General features: G+C 39.5%; 2 protein-coding genes across 2 annotated transcripts in view; one reads left to right on the plus strand and one right to left on the minus strand.

Annotated features, from left to right (window-relative positions):
• LOC108667446 overlaps positions 1-13,112 on the minus strand; it is a 17,613-nt gene extending 4,501 nt beyond the window's left edge. The window contains exons 1-4 of the mRNA XM_047885428.1: positions 12,880-13,112; positions 7,326-7,401; positions 4,092-4,204; positions 2,556-2,697 (exon numbers count right to left, since the gene is read on the minus strand). Of these exons, the coding sequence (XP_047741384.1) occupies positions 2,556-2,697; positions 4,092-4,204; positions 7,326-7,401; positions 12,880-13,065 (517 nt within the window). The 5' untranslated portion in view covers positions 13,066-13,112. The remainder of the gene's footprint in view (positions 1-2,555; positions 2,698-4,091; positions 4,205-7,325; positions 7,402-12,879) is intronic.
• LOC108667445 (ecdysone-induced protein 74EF) overlaps positions 1-23,604 on the plus strand; it is a gene marked incomplete at its 3' end in the record, with an annotated part of 107,420 nt that overhangs the window by 12,402 nt on the left and 71,414 nt on the right. The window contains 2 exon segments of the mRNA XM_047885427.1: positions 19,626-19,692; positions 22,113-22,928. Of these exon segments, the coding sequence (XP_047741383.1) occupies positions 22,854-22,928 (75 nt within the window).

The following is a 23,604-nucleotide window of genomic DNA, read 5'->3' on the forward strand; positions in this document are numbered from 1 at the left end:
TTATTTTGGAGGTCTCACTCTCAAAGTTGGGAGCCAGTCCGTTTATCATCTTCCAAGTGTACAGTATGATATACCTTTCCCTTCTTCTCTCCAGTGAGTACAGTTCCAGGTGTTTCAGCCTTCTCCAGTAGTTCAGGTTCAGCTCCCTCATGCCGCTGATCCTGTACGTGAAGGTCCGCTGCACTGCCTCCAGTTTCCGCACCGCACCCGCTTTGAATGGTGTCCAAAGCTGACAGCAATACTCAAGATTGGGGAGCAGGAGGGCTCTGAAGAGTGTAATAATTGGCGCTGCTTCTCTCGTTCGAAATGTTCCCCAGATCCACCCCATCCTTTTCACCATCACCACCAGCTGCCGGGACCCTGCACGCCACACCACCACCACCACCACACCACAACTCCACCACCACCACACCACCATCTGCCGGGACGCTACAACAGGAGGCTTGTTGCCAGTTCCAGCTCTATTGTGGGGCGCGTGATTACACAACAGACGTTAGGACAATAGCGCTGTTTGCTTTATTGTGCAGCGTTTGGTGCGCATATCAAGCATACGTGAGCATACTTAGGCATACTTGCATGAACACGCAACACACGCAGGCGTGAAGACACACACGCAGGCGTGTAGACACACACGCAGGCGTGTAGACACACACGCAGGCGTGTAAACACACGCAGACCTCCGCAAGAGATAAGAGCGGCCGCAGTCGCACGGCTACACGCAGAGTCAGCGAAATTCTCGGCAGATCTCAAACATTTTCACACGCACATACAAGCACGTACACGCACACAAACACGCACAGACACGCACACACAGGCACGCACAAACAAGTTGCTTGTATGCCCGTCGCTTACTTCCTGGTGCCCCACATCGGCTAAGGGGCGTTAAATCCAAGCAATAATTACGGTTATTAATATTATTATTATAATTATTATTACTAGTATTATTAATATTAATATTATTATAATATAATATAATAGCGGTTTCAGCGTTTATTAGGCCGTGGGCCTGTCGCCGATTCTTAACATCGGAGAACATTCACAGCTTGTTGCGGTCTCAAACTCGCAACTCACTGCTACAATTCTGCTGTGCTTAACCGCCCGGCCTGGCGCACAGAGCTGGGATCGAACCCGCGCCTCTCTGCGCCAATCCTGGGACTCTGAACGTTAACCACTGGGCCACCCAGCCACGGAATTATTAATAATAATACGGCTTTTATAAGCTTTATTAGCGAGTAAGATTTATATATGACAGTTCTCAGCTGAACGAGGCCTTGACCTTCCGTGTTGAAGGCTGGCCAAGTCCCCCCGTGTTGAAGTGGGCTACCACGAGGTGGTGTGGTGGTGTCGAAGTGGTGGTGCTTGTAGTAATTTTTGGTGGTTTCTTTTGGTCTTGTGTGGTGGTGGTGGTGTGGTGGTGGTGTTGGCGTGGCGTGGTGTGGTGGTGTGGTGTTGTGGTGGTGGTGTGGTGTGGTTGTGGTGGTGTTATTGGTATAGAGTCGTTGTGGTAATATTGTAGATGATATTGTGTAGTAAGTGGACTTTCCTAAATGAAAAACATCTTACCATAGACTTGCGCTCGAGACAGCGCATGTCTATAGCGTAATGTGAAGCACTGCGCGCAGAAACAGCGCATGCGCATAGCGTAATGTAAAGTCCTGTGCGCAGAAATAGCGTATGCGCATAGCGTAATGTAAAGTCCTGCGCACAGAAATAGCGTATGCGCATAGCGTAATGTAAAGTCCTGTGCGCAGAGACAGCGCATGTCTATAGCGTAGTGTGAAGTCCTGCGCGCAGGTAAAGTCCTGTGCGCAGAAATAGCGTATGCGCATAGCGTAGTGTAAAGTCCTGCGCACAGAAATAGCGTATGCGCATAGACAATAATTAGCCCGTAGACCCTCAGTCTGGCGTAGACCTTGACACAGAAGCGCGGCGAGCTTCCGGTGCGCGCAGCCACTGCGCATGCGCGTATAATAAAGACCTACGCTTTCACACAAGCAAGAGTGGTGCGTAAAGGATGTAGTGCGAGCGTAGTCCGGTCTGAAGACGATGAATTGGCGTGCGAAATGTGAACGAAATGCGTAAAATATTTTCGTATAGCGAGTTCCGTTTTTTTTATAGGAGGCGTAGATACAAAATTCTTGCGTCACATAAGCAAGGGGAATGACTAGGACTGTCATCATCACGTGTGGTGACATCATCACTGGGTACGGTAAACAGCAATGATTGCCGCAGCAATGAAAACCGCAGCTAAGATAACAGCAGCAATGAAAACAGCAGCAATGATAACAGCAGCAAAGATAACAGCACAAATGCTAAAAGCACTACTGATAACAGCACCACTGATAACAACACTAATGCTAGCTAGCAGCACTAAATGCTAGTATTGCTACTGATAACAGCACAAATAACAGCACTAATAATAACACCAATAACAGCACAAATAACACAAATAACACCAATAACAGCACAAATAACAACACCAATAACATCACTAATAATAAAACCAATAACAGCACAAATAACATCACAAATAAGAGCACTACCACACGCCTAACCGTCAATAGCGTGTCGCGTGTACCGCCTCCTGGCAGCGAAGAGCTCAGCGACGTCCCGCAGCGCCAGGTTGAAGTGCTTGTCGAACGCCACCACCCGTCCCGTCAACACGCTCCGCACACCACGCTCACTGCGCGTGTATACCTGCGTGTTGTGCGTAGTGGTGACATATTAGGTGCATGACACGCTCACTGCGCGTGTATACCTGCGTGTTGGGCGTGGTGGTGACGTTAGGTGCATGACACGCTCACTGCGCGTGTATACCTGCGTGTTGTGCATAGTGGTGACGTTAGGTGCGTGGTGGTGACATTAGGTGCATGGTGGTGACATTAGGTGCGTGGTGGTGACATTAGGTGCATGGTGGTGACATTAGGTGCATGGTGGTGACATTAGGTGCATGGTGGTGACGTTAGGTGCATGGTGGTGACGTTAGGTGCATGGTGGTGACATTAGGTGTGTGGTGGTGATACATGGTGCATGACACGCTCACTGCGCGTGTATACCTGCGTGTTGGGCGTAGTGGTGACGTTAGGTGCATGGTGGTGACATAAGGTGCATGACACGCTCACTGCGCGTGTATACCTGCGTGTTGTGCATAGTGGTTACATTAGCTGCATGACACGCTCACTGCGCGTGTATACCTGCGTGTTGTGCATAGTGGTGACGTTAGGTGCATAACACGCTCACTGCGCGTGTATACCTGCGTGTTGTGCATAGTGGTGACGTTAGGTGTGTGGTGGTGACATTAGGTGCATGGTGGTGACGTAGGTGCATGACACGCTCAATGCGCGTGTATACCTGCGTGTTGTGCATAGTGGTGACGTTAGGTGCGTGGTGGTGACATTAGGTGCATGGTGGTGACGTTAGGTGCATGGTGGTGACATTAGGTGCATGGTGGTGACATTAGGTGCATGGTGGTGACATTAGGTGCATGATGGTTACACCAAGTACATGATGGTTAATTATGCTAATAACTTATATTTTAATTCACATCACAAGTACTGTACAGAGAGCGAGGCAAGCACACAACATTTGTGTGGGGCATTTGCATAACAATGCTGTACACTCTACACCTGTGTACTCTACACCTGTGTACTCTACACCTGTACACTCTGCACCTGTGTACTCTACACCTGTGTACTCTACACCTGTGTACTCTACACCTGTGTACTCTACACCTGTACACTCTGCACCTGTACTTTGTACATCCGATTTATATAAATCTCATGCTAATGTCCACTTCACAAATGATGTATATTTTGTTCAAGGTTGCCACTGACACAAATGCTACTGCAAGTAAACATTATAAGCTTCCAGTGCTGGACGCTAGATAACCGAGCTTGTAATTAATTTTATCTACTTTGTTAACAAAATTTACCTCTAACTAATTTTTAGATTGTGTTAAAGACTATTAAATATATAAGAGACAATGAAATAGATAAACTGGCGTTCTTCTTGGCTGACAGCAACATAGCCAAGCAGAGCTCACCTTGACCACCGAAGCGTTGTTCTTGGCTGACAGCAACATAGCCAAGCACCTTGACCACCGAAGCGTTGTTCTTGGCTGACAACAACATAGCCAAGGGCCCGTCAGCGGCCGCCATGCGCGTCAGGACGTTGCGCACGGGCTTCGTCTTCGCCGGGATGGCGGCTGCGCATAAAATGACAGAGACAGTGACAGAGAACCCAGGCTGACAGAGACATGACAGAGAACCCTGGCTGACAGAGACAGTGACAGAGAACCCTGGCTGACAGAGACAGTGACAGAGAACCCTGGCTGACAGAGGCAGTGACAGAGTACCCAGGCTGACAGAGACTTTGACAGAGAACCCAGGCTGACAGAGACATTGACAGAGAACCCTGGCTGACAGAGACAGTGACAGAGAACCCTGGCTGACAGAGACATTGACAGAGAACCCTGGCTGACAGAGACATTGACAGAGAAACCTGGCTGACAGAGACATTGACAGAGAAACCCTGGTGGGAAATGTCAGCAGAAAATGGGCAGACAGAAAAAGTGCCAAAGGCTGGCAAAGGCAGTCTCAGAAGCAGGCAGAGCCTGTCAGAGGCTGACAGAGCCTGTCAGAGGCTGACAGAGCCTGTCAGAGGCTGACAGAGGCAGTCAGAGGCAGTCAGAGCCCCGGACGCAGCGACGCCACCACGGGAGTTATCCCGACCGACAAAAAGAGGAGCGCATGAGGCTGCCATTTGAGCGTGTGACGTCACGACAGCGCCTGTACGCAGCCACGACCTACGCCCTCGACGCCTTATTGCGTATCGTAACATGCGTAGCGTAGCCGCTGTATCGTAACATGCGTATCGTAGCCGCTGTATCGTAACATGCGTATCGCAGCCGGTGTATCGTAACATGCGTATCGCAGCCGCTGTATCGTAACATGCACATCGTGGACGGTGTATCGTAACCTGCGTATCGTAGCCGGTGTATCGTAACCGGCGTAGCAGTGCATGGATGCGTATTGCAGCCGGCGTAAAATGGCTTGCGTACCGGTATCGCAACCGGCGTAATGTACCGTATCAAACGTAGGTACGTATCGCGATAGACCTATAGCGGTATGAACAGATTTTAAAAATTGCACATCAGTTTGAGTGCCTTGAACGGAGTATTTGAAAATAACAACAGAAACAGAACTAACGACCAAAATTGTATCCACGATCGCCACAAATCGTACCGTTAACCCTAATACTGGAATTCGTTAGGGCATTGCTATGATATTTGTGTACAAAAATTTCTTACGGCGTTAAAATGACAATAGCACACTAGAATTCGTTACAGCTTTACAACAACTATCGTAATAACTGGAATTAAATGTAAAACTAGAATTAGAATACGACTCGAATAAGAGCTGCATGAGGAGACAGACTTACGACGTCGTATCGTAAAGAATCAGCAGGATCCTAAAGAGTTCGTATCTCCGGGAACACGTCAAGCTTTGGTTTACGTCAAGGTCGCCGAATACCGTTAGCTGAGTACGCACATGTGTGCGTTAGAGGAGCACACGCACATGTGTACGTTAGAGGAGCACACGCACATGTCAACTTGTTTCTCTTGGGTACACTTGCATCCACAACACAGTAACCAGCCTCGCATTTACAAACCTCTTGCGTTCATTTGGTATATATTAAATAGAAGGCACCATCAGTATTACCTATACTACAAAACATACGATATATCTTTACTCTTGAAGCTTATTTGTATTTAAATATGATGTATTCATGTAAGACTTTCACGCCAAGGCGAAACTGTGGCGCAGATCACGTGTTCACATCCACACATAAACTTAGGTCTTTGTGAAGCCAGTGTGAGAGACAAGGACTTCTTGATCCTGAGAGTACGCAGCCTTTGTCGAATTGTTGTCGCTGGATAAATGTACTCAAAGACAATCGTTTCATCCACTTAGTTATAGTTGTCTCATCTATAAAATGAAAAATTGAAGACGAAACGAATATGAAAATTTTTTCACAATGCATCAATGTAACTGCGTGAGTATGAATTAAGCTGCAGTTAAATAATTAAGTATAAGTTTAGCTGCAGTTATAAGCAAAACAAAGTAGTTAAGTATCAGCTTTCCATGCAGAATATCATTTGTACAAGTCGAGTAGCAGTTGCATACGATACTTTAATGCCAGCTGTACACGGTTATTGTCAGTCGCACAAGTCATGGATGACTTGCTCTTGTCAAGTAAGAGTCGTAGAATATGGTTGCCGCTACTCCTATAGGATAACTAGGATACGGTGGATGCCTCTCCTATAGGATAACTAGGTTACGGTTGCCGCCACGCCTATATGATATCTAGGTTACGGTTGCCGCCACGCCAATATGATATCAAGGATGCGGTGGATGCCTCTCCTATAGGATAACTAGGTTACGGTTGCCGCCACGCCTATATGATATCTAGGATACGGTGGATGCCTCTCCTATAGGGCATCTAGGATACGGCCTGTCTCTTATACACATCTAGATGTGTATAAGAGACAGCTATAGGACATATAGGATACGGCTGTCGCCACCACTATAGGACATATAGGATACGGCTGTCGCCACCACTATAGGACATATAGGATACGGTTGCCGCGACCCTGCCTCGCGTCCAGCACCGGGCGCGCGTGTACGTCATCAGAAATGTTGTGTTGACGCGGGCGGCGCCTGAGTCGTGGCAAAGGTCGGGGCTGGGTACGCAGATTCCTTCACAACAACTGCTGCCAAGCTTTGTTTTTATATGTTTTTCTTAACACATATGTCCTTTGATTCTTCTATATCTTCTTCTATATCTTTGATTCTACCAAGCCCATAACAGAGGTTGTTTCTATTATATTATAAATATTACGTATGCAATACTGAAATTTCCAGAATAAATATTGATATTTCCCATGATGGAAGGTGAAGTAAAATGCAAAAAGGAAAACGCACATAAAAAATTTTTCCGACCTATGAACTTAACTTTTTTTGTCGGCAGCTCGATTTATACATTAAATGGATGAATAATGAGTGAATAATTGTGTTGTTTTTATCTTCATCTATCATAATATCAAAAGCAACAAGCTAAAAACTTTGTGATGCAAAAGGCGACCTAGCAAATTCATCATTTGATAGTATATTGGGTCATTTAAAGTCACTTTCAAAAGCACAGAAAATATTTCAGTTTACTCCTTTTGCAATAACCTAGTAAAAAAATTGAACATAACTGTACCACAAAAACAGCCTTGAAAACCTCAGCAAATATTTCTGAGTGCCAAAAGTCGCAGGTCTCACCTTGGTCTGGAGTGAAATTCCTCTGGATCGGAGCCATCTTTGTCTGGGCTCGAGGAATGCCTCCGGGACCAACAACCTAGAAGAATGTTGCTTTAATCAATGAAGATATTAGAATGATTGTTCCTAATTTGTGGTGGGATATTGTTTTTTATTTTTAGTGTGTTAAGTTCAATTACCAGAAACCATAGTTTTCCTCCATTGCACTGTGTAAAAAGAGCACAACTAAATAGCAGAGAAACATACGAGCATCTTCTTATTTGGCACATTAGAATGCAGCTAGATAAAATTTGATAAAATGACTTTTTTGGGCAATAGGTACGGTATATATCAACAAATCATGATCTAATTTCAATTAATGTTCAATTATAGACAATATGCTGACCTGGCAATCTATAGCAACAAAATATTAATATTTATTGAGACTCCTTGCTGCATTGATGCCAAGGTACAATCATAGCAGATAGGTAGCAGTTGTCCAGACTATAAAGGGCCTTTTAAGTTGAGGTAGGGGCATCTTTTATTACTACTATAAATAAATAAATAAAGCAATCTTTACCAACCTTAAATTGGCAACCATGTTAGTTGCAGTTCTGATCACAAATGATCAATCAATCAGCCTTCCACAGATTGGAATCTGATAGGTATCTGTTTTGAATGATATTCGTTACCCATATCAATTTGGTACTGTATGCAAGTTCATGTTCATTTTTTCCTATTGAACCCATTAATCATAAATTGGATCAATCTGTCTCTATGGAGAAGATTAATGATGAACAGCATCACCAAAAATTTTACCTTACCATAGATTTTTTGGGCTATAGATTTTTTTGTCCACAGTCTGTGTTATGCCTTACTTTACAGTCTGGCCAATAGTCACTACAGTTGTTCATAGCAAGCAAATTACATATATCCCTTTTAGGCCATGAAAAATGTAGAATACTTGATATGGACTACAACACATTGTGATCAAAATGGGAGATGGATACCAACAGAAATGGATAGTGAATATGGTGGATACTGATTTCAAATCAAGATATTGGATGAAACTCATCCACACATGAGACAAAAAATGCCCATGCTTATAAAAATTTGTAACAATTCCAATAGCTTGCACCTAATTTCTTTGGTGAAAATTTAGCAAAATGGCACATTTTGGCCCATAATTTGAAATTCCCTCATTAAACAATTGTTTCTATCCAATATTTTTAGAAAATACCGCCAAATCTTTTAGCCCAGTAGGTACTAATTTATATCACGCTCATTCTCAGTCGATTGAATTTAAAATTGAAATTACAAATGGATGCTGATTCAAGGTTGAAATTGCTTGATGGAAAGTTTGATAAATATGTTAGTCTTAGCCAGACAAGGCCATAATTCATTGTCGTGCATGGAACGACCATTGTTGACTTTGTTTTCAAGATTGCCAGTCTTTGCATTAGCGTAGATCCCTGGAAGTGTGAATTAATTGACGTTTGAGTCACAAATTCATTTTTTGAACTGTGCATTTTTTAAGCCATGGAAAGCTGTTCTTGAGCTAATCTGCCAAGCCATGTGCACATATTATATAAAATCTCTCATTGTACCCTGAAAATTTCATCAAGAACATTTTTCTTCCCTTAAGATGCAATTTAGCCAACCATAAGTTGCTCTAAATTTTTTGTCAAATAAACATGGTTTTATTGCAGTCTGAAATTACCATATAAGCAAGATCATCATTAAAGCATTTAGCTGCAGTCCCAAAATGCTTTATATTTTGTCAGGAGCCTGGAACTGAACACTCTTAAACTTGCTGGCCAAGCCACTTGTAAAATTATGCTAAACCTTACATACATCAAAGAGATAGCCAGACATGGGAAACACGACCTATCTACTTTCCAACAGGATTGGAATTTTTCTACATATTACAGAAAATTTGTGGCTCCAAAGTCGCAAACATTTCATACATTTGAAATATTGCAACCTGATTGTGTACTTTTGTTAACAATACAATAGGAAGAAATTCATCTAGCAGAAAACAAGCAGCTCTAAAAATGGCAGAAAAGCTCTAGTTGCAGCTCACAAGGTACTAGATATATTCCATGCAAGCTTTCAAAGCTGTGATTATAGCTTTCCTGCACTTTTCAGAGCCACTAGTTTCCTGCTAAATGAATTATTTCCTATAAAATTGTTATCAAAAGCATGCAAATAAGCCTCAAAATTCCAAAGTTATGGGAAATATATCCCTTTTGGGCCATGAGATTTCAGTAATAAGTTTGTCTTTCCCATATTAGAACTAGCAACAAGAACCTTTTTCTTCACTTTAGATGCAAATTTGTCGGAGATAAGGTTATTTCTTTTATTTTCGACAAAGAAACAATGTATTTTATTGCTGGCTGAAGTTATGAAAATGATGAGATTTTCAGCGAAACATTTCTGGGGCCGGATTATCAAAACATTGCTACGTACACGTAGCCACTTATGTAATGTTTAAGTGCTGCTATGAAGACGTAACTCTAGTGGTGGTATTATCAAAACATTTGTGCGGGAAGCTACGTACAAGAATCTGTGCATAACTGTACACCAGCTCAGGGGTTGTAAGATAGTTACGTACATTTTTGTAATAAAGGAAGTGATTGGTGATCATTTAGTTACTAGTATCTAGACTCTACTAATGTCTACACTCTAGTATTATACTAACGTAATGTACATATAGACTCTAGTATCATTTTAAGGTAAATCATATAATTTTTATTTAGATAAATATTTTTCAGTATACAAAGAATTACTATATTAGGAATGCTTCTAATGATTTTTTTCTTAGTACATGCCAATGGAAAACGAGTAATTGGCGGAGCTAAACAATGAACAGATTATATATATATTAATATATAATCTACATACCGTTTATTAATGGATACATATAGGTATATATATTAATCATTAATACTTATTTTGCTACATTTAAATGGCATTTGTTATTGATTTTTTAGAGTAAAAGCATCTAAAAGCATGACACACAATGCAAACAAAGGATTTAAGTGAGATTCTGATTGACTCATGTGCAATGAGATTTGATAATAGCTACTCACATAGGTCTTGCGTACAAAAGTTTTGATAATGCTAAAATTAGGGTATACTTATGAAACACATATCTATTTGTACGTAAGTATAGAAAGATACAAAGTTTTGATAATCTGGCCCCTGGTAGTTACCATTAGTCATGGATTATATCTACTTTTTGAGCCACAACTAGAATTTCCCACCATTTTTGAAGCAATAAGATTCCAATTTGAAATCTTTGGGTTCCGGAAATGGCGGGAAAACTCTAGTCCCGGCAGTATAATGTTAGAAGTTTTCCATTATTGTTGCAGTGGGTGGAGAGTAAGGGATATACTATCAAAGTTGATTGCAGCATTTTCTTATTAAAAATTATCCAGCAACACATCTTGAAAATGGCTGGCAACGTTTTGGGCTCAAAATCCATATCTTGGTGATGCTGCTTGCCAACTCTGCATCCTGGTATTTTATAAATAGATTTATTCAGATCCATCTCTATAGCCCTATTTAGAATATTGGACAGGACTGCATGGCAACATTCTAAATGCCTTCTAAATGACCATGAACCTATGTAATCAAGGAGCTGAGTGGCCAAAAATAGGAGCATGCTTGCCCCAATAAGAAAGGGCCTGCAGCAGCAGTGGCAAAGCGCTTGTCCCACTACAATAGGGCTGACTGCTGCTGCCAGCCTGCTTGTCAAAGTGGCAAACCAGCGATATTTGGAATCATCATTTCTAATTTTCTCAAGATTTAAAACCAATATCTTATGTATGATGATGCTGGTATCCATGATACTTTGCTCGTCTACTTATAGGACTTGAAATTCAACTTGAAGGAGAGTTTAAAAGACTCTCTGCTTTGTCACTATGCCGCTCGTATAGAAATGTGCCACTGTCCTGCTCCGTGCTCCCCAGCCACTGTGCAGAGAGTGGATGAATATTGCAAGATCTTTGGCGATGCTTCAGTAGCAAAATTTACGCCTTCAGAAGATCTTGCCGACACATTTAGATTGAAATTCTTGCAATTAATATATTTGTCAGTCTTCGGCCAACTATTTAGAAAAAAGTAAGGTTTCAGGTATATGGAGGATGCATCAGGATGCAGTGAAGCTTGTCTGGAAATCAGTTACGATGAGTTCCTGCCAAAACAACAAATGTAAACAAGTTTATGATTGCGTAGTTGCCGTCACATTAGAGCAATCAGACTGCATTATCCAGGGTGCAGAAGGTGGAAGCAGCATTGCCAATATATGCGTTTTTAAGCCCAAAGCATCGCCGACCATTTTCAAGATGCGTCGCTGGGTAATTTTTAATGAAAAGCCATTTATGCTGAGTAATGAAAAACTATTTACAAGCCACGAACTTATTTACAAGGTTGCATGCACATGTTACCCCAAATAACTAATTTTACCATAAAAACAGTCCGATTGTACAGCAAGTATCAAATGAACATGTGATGATGCAGTCTGACTGCTCTAATGTGACCACAACTACATTTTGTTTACATTTTTTTGGCCGGAACTCATCGCAACCGATTTCCAGACAAGCTTTACTGCATCCTGATCCATCCAACGTACCAGAAACCGTACTTTTTTCTAAATAGTGTGCCAAAGACTGACAAATATATTAAATGCAAGAATTACAATCTAAATGTGTCAGCAAGATATTCTGAACGCGTAGATTTTGCTACTGAAGCGTTGCCAAAGATCTTGCAATATTCATCCACTCTCTGCACAGTGGTGCATTATCACATGTTCAGTTGACACTTGCTGTACAATGGGACTGTTTTAAGGGTAAAATTAGTTATTTGGGATAACACGTGCATGCAACCTTGTAAATAAGTTCGCGGCTTGTAAATAATTTTTCATTACGTAGCATAAGTGGCTTTTCATTAGAAATTACCTGGCAATGCATCTTGAAAATGGTTGGCAACGCTTTGGGCTTAAAAACCCATATATTGGCAACGCTGCCTACCCCCTCTGCACCTTGGCTCCCCAGCGGCCCAGCGTGCTCCTCCGACCATCCTGGTGGACCTAAATCAGTAAATGTCTAACCATTTTCTAGAATTCCACCATGGACTACAGGAGTTTCCTAAAAGTTAAAATAAATGATAGTTTTATAGGTTATTTAAAAAAAAAATTCAGATAAAACTAGGCAGTTTTTTTTATTTTTTACTGAAAAATTAGCAGAAGGCTACAGGAACAGGTAAAATTAGCATATTCCTGGCATTTTTGTCTGATTTACAGTGGCTTCTGCCCAATTTCCCGCTTTGGTCTATAAGACTTTAACTCTGCCGAATTTGTAATAAAAATTATAGAAAATGTATGGTAAAGTTTCTACACAGATATATAGTTAAATTTATGCATTTATAATTTCAAAAAATGGAATTTTATACAATTCATCCCCAAATTGTGGCTTTAGAAAGAGATTGACCTTCAGTTCAATTCATTGAAGAGGTCCAGCTCAATTCAATTCATTCAACCATGAAACAAAGTCAACATTGCAAAACCATTCGTCACCTCAGGATTACTTGGAAGGCTGGAAAGATCTTTGCTGTGCAATTTTTCTCGCACAGAATCAAGACTCTCTTCAGCAGGAACATCTTCATCAAAAGGTAGTAAAACATCTGGATTATTCAAATCTAGATCTGGATTGAAATTTTTGTCAAAAAAATCAATTGTTTTTCTCCTGTGGGCCATTTTCATCTGGAGTTTTGGTTGCAGTTTGTTCAGCAGTGGCCAGTGCAGGGATCACTGATCAGGCCCAGGGAGGTAGCGTCCAACTGGCTTGTTACCATCCTGCATTGTTGACATCAATCAGCTGTTCAGCTATCGTCAAGAAGGCAAAAGTGCAAATCTCGCGAACCTTATAGTCAAATTTGTTAAAACTTATTCAGGAATTGTTTCTCGAAAATAATAAAAAGCAGCACCTGTACATATTTGCATAGCCAATGAATACCAATTTTTATCTAAAAATGAAACAAATGTTCTAGTTTTTTAACGAAATCATACGTGAAATTCGGTAGTTATATATTTTCGTGAGCTCACAATTTATTTTCGAATATATGGATTTCATACCGCACATTAGTAGGTAATGATGCCTCTTCATAAAAAAAACTTCTGCACGTGGCAGCGTAAACTAATTTATATATTATATTTTTATAATAGAAAAGTTTGGAAGAAGATAGTTTATATTATTAGAAAGTTCTTATTTAATGTAATTCTATCTATCATCCGCAACCGATGATGTCCAGTTTGAGCGTTTTTAGCAACTTTCAAGCGACATAAGATCGATACAACTTGCTACGTCACAGAGCTGCTCTGTCGTGCCTCCTGGAGATACACGTGAGGCCTCAGTTCGCGTGACGCCGGCAAATCTTTCTGTTTTTACTCCGAGAACTTTTCTCATTTTTTTAGTTGACTTGAATTTTAATTTTGTTCTTCGCTTGTTTGTAGGCGCAGAACTTGTATAAAACGTTACTACTGCAAAACTTTGTCTCTGCAAAATACATTCCTCTTATAGGAACAACATGAACGTTACTTTTTTTACGTTATGACATGCGGAAATAAAATCTTAAAAAAATAACAAAACAAACAATTCTCTCATTTTACTTCGTTTATAGTTGTCGGCCACTAAAGCCGCAAATACGGAGTCCATAATTTTCAGTTAGGGCTCGCACAAGCGTCTTTTTGACGCTCTAGGTTTAAAGATTAGTGATGATGTAGTAAGTCTTGAGCTAATCTACATATCATGAAAAACAACGTTACTGACGAAGTTACATCAACGGATGTAAATGAGATTAAAAAATTCCGATACTCAAAACTATTTTCGATCAATATGGTTTAGATTTTGAAGTAATCGCAGAAGGATCATTATTCAGAATGATATTATTAATACTATAATAACCACATATGAATATGCGTTGGCTTCGTAGCTATGACATCGGTGCTACCAGTAATCAAGAGACACGTGGCAGAATTCAATTGACGGTTCCTAATATATTTTTTAATTTTAATATTATTACTATTAGCTATTTGCTACAATTTCTAGTGAAGAACGACTTTAAATTTAAGAGAACAACGCAAATTTCAACGTTAAACCTTTCAGCCTTGATGGTTGAATATTTTAATGGGGAAAAGTACCGAGGGAGCTCCTATGGCATTCATTTTTGGTTTAGTTATATAATGACAGGTGACAGGTAATGACATATATGTGATAGCGTCAGTTGATATATATGGTGCAGTCAGTTGACAGTTGATTGACACTACTATCATGAACTGCTTGCCACTACTAGAAATTGCCTGCCGCTTAAAAAAGTTGCATAATAGGAACAGCCTGAAGGCTATAATATTTTTTGTCTATGAAGAAAACTGGCAAATATAAGAGCCTGGCTTGTGAAGGAACTGCTTGTGATTAACAGAAACTGACTGTTGCTGGTAGTACCTTACCACTATCAAGGAACCAGCAACCACTAATACAAGCTGCCTGTTGTTAATAGGAACTGTCAGCTGATAAAAAATAGAATACAAGATAAAATATACAATTGTATAGTAAGGATATTTATATTAAAGATAGAATAAAAATGAAAAATAGTAGGTAAAAATAAGAAATTCTAAGTCGTTGGCAATAGTAGAGTAAGAGAAATGTTACATCGCGGTACCGTAGACTTTTGTATTTATGGCGCTAGTAGCCGCGGCGACACGTGCTGCGCGCGTCACGTTACCGGCGCGTCGCCCCCCACCCCCTGCAGATCTTCAGAAGTTTCCATCATTTCCGGCCATCATTTACGAGTATTATAATGTATTGCTGTACTATTGTTATAACAGTACAGTGAGTGGCATGTATGATTGATATGTCTGTGAGTGAACACATGCATGGAGTTTATGTGTAATAAAAAATTATTTTCTGAAGTGTATTTTTATCTGTAAAACTCTAAACTTCGCTATAAGCTAGTCTGTTATCATTTTGTCAATGCTTTTCAAGTACCATTAGTTCAGTTCAAGTTGTGATATATGATGATATTTCACTTAAAATTATAAATACCAATTAGTAAGAAGGAGCTTTATGAGAAACTTTGAATTTTAGATGCGTGGAACTGACATTTTTCTAAATATTGCAGAATTTCAAAACAATATTCGTTATTTATTAGCCTAATTTGCGCCTAGAAACGTGGAAAAATCTCTGGAACGTACCGTGCTGACCTCGCGTATTTTCTCAGTGCTGCCTCGGCAGCGGCCAGGAAAGGATGTGTGTGTGTGACGCCTGTGCGAGTGATCGAAGGCCACAAAACATGTGACCGCAACCTTCAAATTTTTCCTTCTGAGTAAACACATTCTATTTGTGAAATATTAATTTTTAACACTAATATTTCTTACTCATTTCGTTAAAATACATTATTAGAATAAATTTTGCTGAAAGTTATTAGTGAAAAATTGATAATATAATTACAGATCCATGTGAAAGTTACTCTTACCCATTCACATTCGTTACTCTTACCCATTCACACATGCAAACGCATGTTTTTCGATCAAAAAATTTTGTAAAGTGAAAACATGAACTTGGTTTGAACGGGAGTTGCGTTGTGTACGTCGTTTGTGCCTGTCGTTGCGTTTGTAAACGTTCGCTGCTTACGTTAGACCTCTTCGTATTATTAGTACTCTTATGGCGCTTTATACCGTTTTTTCTGTTTGGTATTTTAATCTAAGATTTGCGTCATTTTCATAAACATTTTTCATTAGAATTTTATTTTGTGCGTGTGTGTTTTGATCCGGTTTTTAAATTGTTTTTTCGATTATAATTTTAATCGAAATTGGTAGATTATTTATTATTAGCCATCATTGCCGCTAATTTTATTTTTGTTATTCAACACGTTTTTCAACACGTTATTCAACACGTTTTTCAACACGTTATTCAACATTTATTCAACACGTTACTCAACACGTTATTCAACACGTTATTCAACATGTTATTCAACACGTTATTCAACATGTTATTCAACACGTTATTCAACATGGTATTCAACTTATCACTTATAAACAAATCTGCCTTGATTTGCATAGATGTTGGTTGACTGAAGATAAATTAGAATCGAAAAATAAAATTTATTTATCCGTGATGAATCGTAATTACTTCCAACATATTAATCCTCTTGTGGATATAAGCATAAACAAAGATTAATTAATTTAGTGAAAATAATATAAAATTGACGCTGAAATTTTTGTGACTGTAAACTACTGCATTTAGAGCTTCTCAAAAATTATTGTGATACATAAAATATTTTGGACGTTTATTATTTAAAGGAATTGGGCATAAATTTGATTTTTTGCCTCATTTAATGTGGAAAGATTAATTCATAATTAATCTCCTTTGCATCCGTAAAATTGGTTACCTGCGTTCGCACTGGCGGTTTTAATGAGAATAAATCCCAAATTCAGTCCCACCGCCAATCCCATATTACTTCCTAATATGGGATTTGTGATTAACAGGAAGTAATATGCATGTTCAATCTTACCGCCAATCCCATGTTCAATCCTACCGCTAAACTCATTTCAATCCTACCGCCAATCCCATGTTCAATCCTACCGCTAAAGGCGGCCGTCAGCCCTCATGCTGACAGATGGTCCTGGCGGCCGTCAGCCCTCATGCTGACAGATGGTCCTGGCGGCCGTCAGCCCTCATGCTGATCAACATTGTCAGCATTAGGGGTTTCATATCATCACCTCCACTGATAGCTATTCCCAAGTATTTCATTCGTTCAGGTTGGTTTACATCAAAGCTCAAAACAAATTAACAGATGTTCCAATTACCATATTTGGTGATAACCTCTTTAGTAACCTTTATACTAACTAGTGGCCCTAGGTAACGCTAGATCTTAACAAATACTCAACAACTAATTCTCATTAACCTGATTTTTAATTGATGTTCCTTTAGTTAATTACGACCATTGTTTCCACGTAGTCATAGAGGGCTGATATCGACTAAGAAGAGTGGGATAAAGACACGACAATGTTGTTGATACGTGTTGTCTATAAGCTTATGGTGTCGTTAGCGCTGTAGCGGGCATATTAGTAATTAACTTTATTGGTGATATGTGTTATTGGCCCTTTTATGTTGAATAGTTTCCTCACTAGCATTGTTGTTGCCATCAATGGTTTTCATCAGTCTCCTGTTGACAGTTGCCAATAACGATATCGTTGTCAGGTGTTGCCACTCGAGTCTATGTTGGAATTACAACGTTACATATAAGGAGAACTATTTAACATAAAGGCCGACCAGAGAGAATTAATAGAAGAGTTGCAAATACCTTAGTGCATAAGGCCCTCGTTATCATGAGACGTGAACAGCACGCAGTCGAATGACAATGTATATACGTGTACGAGGAATGAATGTCGCTCACAAGAAATCGGCATTGCGAACAAGTAATGAACATTAACATTGCATATACACGAAATGTAAATATTAAACATTGCACGCAAGGAACGGAGGAAATGAAAATTGCACACAAAAAACGATTATTGTTAGCATTGCACACAAGTAGCGAACAAAATGAACATTGTACACAGAGAACGATGTTAATATTATACACATAACGAACATTGTGAACATTGCTTGAGCTGTGTCCACACATAGTGTACAGGAAATGACTCCGACAAAGGTCTCCAGCAGCAGCTGCAGCAGCACCAAAAAAAGAAGGTCATGTAGCAACTTTTGGCGTCAAGGTTGCATGATATCACCAGAGCTTGTCGGACCTGGCAGCAAAGAAAGAGACTGTGCCATGAGGCGGAGTCCCTGCCAATCCTTTGCTAAGAGTCCTTCCAAACTTCCAGCAGTTTGCAGGATCATGTGAAAAATGAGAGTGATCCACAGAAATTTTCTGAAATAATTTTAAGCGTTTTCATCATTTTACCTGGGGTTGGCTTCTAAATTACATACAATATAACTAATTTAACTGCAATACATGTATCTGCGAAAAGGTAGAAAATTTAACAAGTTATGAGCATGAAGTCCAAGTTATATCAAACGACTCTCGTATGAGTAGAAAAACTCAGGTAAGCCTATTTAAATTTAATGGATAGTAAAAAAATTATGACAGAAAACAACAAACAAACGGCAGTAAGTTGATTTGTCAGTACGTCCCAGTTTTATAATTCTAGCCGCAATTTCTAGTCAAGTCATCATCTTCAATGGTGAATTTCAATTATTGCAGATGGTGATAGAAATCTTAAGCCAATGCCGTCAGTTGTGGCATTGAATAGTGCTTATGAGAAGCCAACAGCAACTGTGTGCTCAGTAAGATTTGTCGTCCACTTCCGCCTCGAAATCTCGCGAATGTTCATGTCTTGAACCACTTGTTTATAAACTCATGAATGCCATGACTCAACATGCTGTCGTAACATTCCAACAAGCGCTGCGTCGAAGGATTGTCGATTCAATGAGTTTGCGCAAGCTCTGTGGTGGCGTAATACTGGCAAGTTTCAGACGCTTTGCGGTTCACTTCAAGATCGAAGTGACCTCCCTGAGAAGTAGGAACTAGAGAGAGGAAGGTCACAAACGCAGGAAACCGCCGCTGCTACTTTGTTCCAGATTGTGCGAGTATGACAACTTTGGCTCCTGAGCTACGGCCAAGGCAGCGACTTCCGCATCGTATGATAGCTAAACGGAGTAGCGTCAGTGAGCTTGTAATAAGTGCCTTTAGTGATCCTTGCAACAGGAAATTGGTGTACGTCTGTGTACCCTAGTCGCATACATTCCGAACTGGGAAAGTTGGAAATAAATAATGACGAGAATAGTTCGTACCAGGAAATTGCAATGCAATATCATGAAGCGGGGAGCAGTCACATCGCTGTGATGAAAACCAGTTTATTACTCATGAATGCACGAACCAAAGCAATTCTTAAAGGAATCAATTACTTCATGAACTGACGATATGGAGATACTCGAATGTAGGTTAATTAATTAACCTACAAATTAATTACCTACATTCATTAATTAACCTGAATTAAGGTTAAAGTTAAAGACCAACAAGAAAAGATATTGTCTTTTTTGCGCTCACGCATTACTGAACAAAGATGGAACCAGATCCAAGTGTAAAAACATGATAGGAAGTGTACATCCGTCCAATGAGCTCGGCACCAGAATAATTTTTATATAGCAGCCCTGCTTAATTGCTATTTATTTTCTTTACCTTATTGTAGTAATTAATGCCTTAACAGGATTATTGTCAAACGGATTAATGTTACTCAAGGGCTTTTTATTTTTGTTTCAGAATCGCGTGCTATGAAATCATCGAACCACGCCAGCGATGACCTGTAGAATTCGTCCACAGTTTCCAGGTATGATAAATCACTGACACTTCCAATTTTATATTTTGAAAACGAATCTTATATTACTTAGTTACTAATTAGTAACTTTGATTCGATTAAATTAAAAAGAAATATCTTCATCAGTATGGTTAACTTAAAAATAATTTAAATGCGTAAACTTGATGAAAAAATTAAAAATTTAATTTAGTTAATTTGTAAAGATCATTTCTTGTCTCCTGTTTGTACATGTCTTTTCTAGTATTTTTAAACTCACTCTACGCGATTCCTTCGGTCGTCCAAAAGTTTGCAAAAAAATTTAAAAGTTCGTAAAAAAGTTTAGAAGTTCGTACACAAGTTTCAGAAGGATTCCGATGTTTACAAAGTAAAAATATTGTATTAAAGTTTGAACAGCTAAAATTTTAAATTCAATAACGAATGTAGATCACAGTTACCGATTTTATAATAGCAAAAATTATGATATTATTGTATTGTTTACATTTTAATTTTTTCGCCATTAGTGAACAACATCGGAAAAATAATTAGTTGTGTATAAAAAAATTGCAAACCAATCTAAAAACTTCATAAATTATCGCTGTATGCTGAGAAGGTCATTAGTGCTCAGCTGCCTCTCAATCTCCTTAGCACTCAACACTTTTCAATGTCATTAGTACTTAGCTACCCTTCGATCTCCTTAGCACTCGGAACTTTTCAATCTCATTAGTACTTAGCTACTTCTCAATCTCCTTAGCACTCGACACTTTTCAATCTCATTAGTACTTTGCTACCCCTCAATCTCTTTAGCACTCAGCACTTTTTAATCTCATTAGTACTTATAGCTACCTTTCAATCTCCATAGCACTCAGCACTTTTCAATCTCATTAGTACTTAGCTACCTCTCAATCTCCTTAGCACTCGACGCTTTTCAATCTCATTAGTACTTAGCTACCTCTCAATCTTCTTTGCACTCAGTACCTGTCAATATCATTAGTACTCAGCTATCCTTCGATATCCTTAGCACTCGATCAGCACTTTTCAATCTCATTAGCACTTAGCTACCTCTCAATCCCTTACTATACAGCACCTTTCAATCTCATTAGTATCTAGCTACCTCTCAATCTTGTTAGCTAACAAACCTAAATACTTCACCAGCAGTAACTTAGAATTAAAACTTCACCAAGAATCAGCAACTTTAAAATTCAATCTATATTAATAATTAGCATTGCCAAAAACGAGCTTGATGTGTTGAACGGCATTTCAAACATACAAATTTTTATCCCAAAGCATAGCTATGATGCCGTAAAGTTTACGGCTGAATAAGAGATGAATTATGGGGCTGTTGTTTTACCTTAACTCTGCAGACTGTGTGACAGGACCTTAAGTCTTCTCGCGGGATATCGGGACCTTAAGTCTTATGACAGATTGCGGACCTTAAGTCTCCTGGCACGGCGTCTGGACATTAAGTCTTCTGGCGGTCTGTCTGAACTTGAGTCTTCTGACAGATTGCAGACCTTAAGCCTTCTCGTGGGGTATCGGAACCTTAAGTCTTCTGACAGATTGCGGACCTTAAGTCTTCTCGCGGGGTATCGGGACCTTAAGTCTTCTGACAGAGTGTGGACCGTAAGTCTCGTGGCCGGGTGTCTAGACCTTAATTAAGACCTCTGGCCCAGTGAATGGACCGTAAGTCTTCTGTTGGGAGACATGAACCTTAAGTCTTATCTTTATGATCTTGATTTTAATTTTTTTATTACGCCTTCTTACCTTGAAAATAAGGTTACCGCGGCAACCCATGCGGTCTCCTGCCTGGTCAGGAAGAAAATCTGTGTCTGGCTTAGAACTTACCTCAAGGTTTGGTTCGAATCGCTTTCGTGATCCAAGACAATTAAATCATAATGCTAATGCGACGATGGTTTATTATTGGTTGGACCCCTGATTTTCTTTTCGGAGTGATCCATACCATGAAACCATCATTAAAATATGTGTTTTCTGGAGGGTGAAATCCATGCATAACTTTTCAGCATGTAAAACGAACTGCAGGTAGCTTTTGGCTGTACCAGTTAGCAAATGAGCTTTTTACACTAAACAGAAATTGTTTGTTAGCTAACCTTGAGGCCAAGTTCTAAAAAGGGTTCCTCAAAAATTTTCCCTTCTAAATTTGACCAACTCAGCGGCATCAGAACCTTGCATGGTTGCGGGTTAGGTCCAACGAAGTCAGGAGCTTAGATGATCTTTAACAAATGAACTAAATTACACTATTAGCTAAAGTTATTGTCTTACGTTTCTCTATTTGTTGCTAGATCTTCCTTTCATTGTTAAAATAGAGTATATTAAATAAAATTGTAAGTTTTTCATCCATACGAATGGCCAGAAATGACCACCTTACCCCAAAATGTTTGAGTAAAGTAGGATTCGCCTTTTAAGTGCACTACATTAACGATGTTGTCATCTTTCAGATTAACGAAGAACCGTGACTGACCGAAGCCTCCTCAGCACAAATTAGTTTATCTCGAATTACACGAAGCGATTAATTAGAAACGAACACTTAAAAGAGAAGCTCGCAAAAAAGAGTTTCCCTGGTAGAGAGATTACCTTCAGGTCCATAGAGAAATTTCATTCTTTCATTCAATAATACTTCGTCGAAGCTCACGTTCAGGAAAACACAGTTATTTAACTCTCTATAGGTTCTAAAACGAGATTAACTGAAAATCTCGTGTTTCCCACTCAATTTCTTTAGCATAAGATCTGAAACACTTTAAGCTGTATCTGAAAATATACTCATATATATTAATACTTAAGATCATATTGCCGTAGTCCCTAAGAGAGAAAATTTATATTTCTATAAAAGTATTTTTAATTCACACTTGTTTAAGAAACACATATATAAAAAATCACCCTCGATTTGCTTTGCGTTTCCCAGCGAGCGTACTTACTTCCGTCCGTTTAAGGTAACGCTTTGCTCACAACCTCAACCAAATCGATTTTCACTCCCACTTAATAACTTTAAACGTTAAAAGTATTCGAAGATATCCTTGAAGAGATCAACCAGAGTATAGAAACGTAGAAGTTTACCACTTCACTACTCGCGTTGTAGTCTCTATGAAAGGTTCACGTAAGGTAGAAGTAGGAACACAAGTAGGGATATTTAGACTGCGCACAGCTTAGTACCGAGATCATCCACGAAGCATTGGCCCTCCATGCCTGGCTACCTGAGCGCCCCCTACTGGAACTTCGAAGCCGACTCTTCCAGTATGGTCTCTTTCTCAGCCCTGGTGAGTGCTTCCACACTGTTTGAAAAATCACCGTTAAACGGTATTACCGGGTTTTCAGTAACCGGCCGGTATGTGAAAATAAACACCGTATTGCCGTTTTTATTCCAATTTTACACTAGAAAGCCGTGCAACATCTAAAAAAACGGCGAAATGTTTTTTTATTTCGGGGCACCTGGTTAGTAGAACGCCGGAAAGACCGTTTATTCAATGTTTTTTTTTTCAAACAGTGCTCTGTAATCATTGTTGATCTGTTCATTATTAATATTGGACTCTAATATTATAATTTCAATTGATTTGATGACAGTTATCATCGTCGTTGTTATCGTAATTTTTATTTATAGTGGCTTCAAAAATACCTTCAGTTCTCTCACTATTTTTAAGGTCTTGCCAATTGCTCTGATTATTAAACTTCTTCAACGAATGAACTTGTAAAAATGAGAATGTTATACTCTTACCATTTGAAAGTTAGTTCTCTATCGTTATCAATTTTATAGACCATGAATGCTTTACTTCTTGAAGTGGACTGCTATTACGATTTACTTTTGATATATTCTTCATAAACAATCCTGCACATAAAAAAGTGGGCTCATCGTAACAAAAATCCTAAATAACTTACTACTGTTCCTTATTTAAAAATTCAGCAATCCCCAATATTAAACAAGAAAATTTAAGCATC

Source organism: Hyalella azteca, unplaced genomic scaffold (genome assembly GCF_000764305.2).
Source record: "Hyalella azteca isolate HAZT.00-mixed unplaced genomic scaffold, Hazt_2.0.2 contig17884, whole genome shotgun sequence".
Lineage (NCBI taxonomy): Eukaryota > Metazoa > Arthropoda > Malacostraca > Amphipoda > Hyalellidae > Hyalella > Hyalella azteca.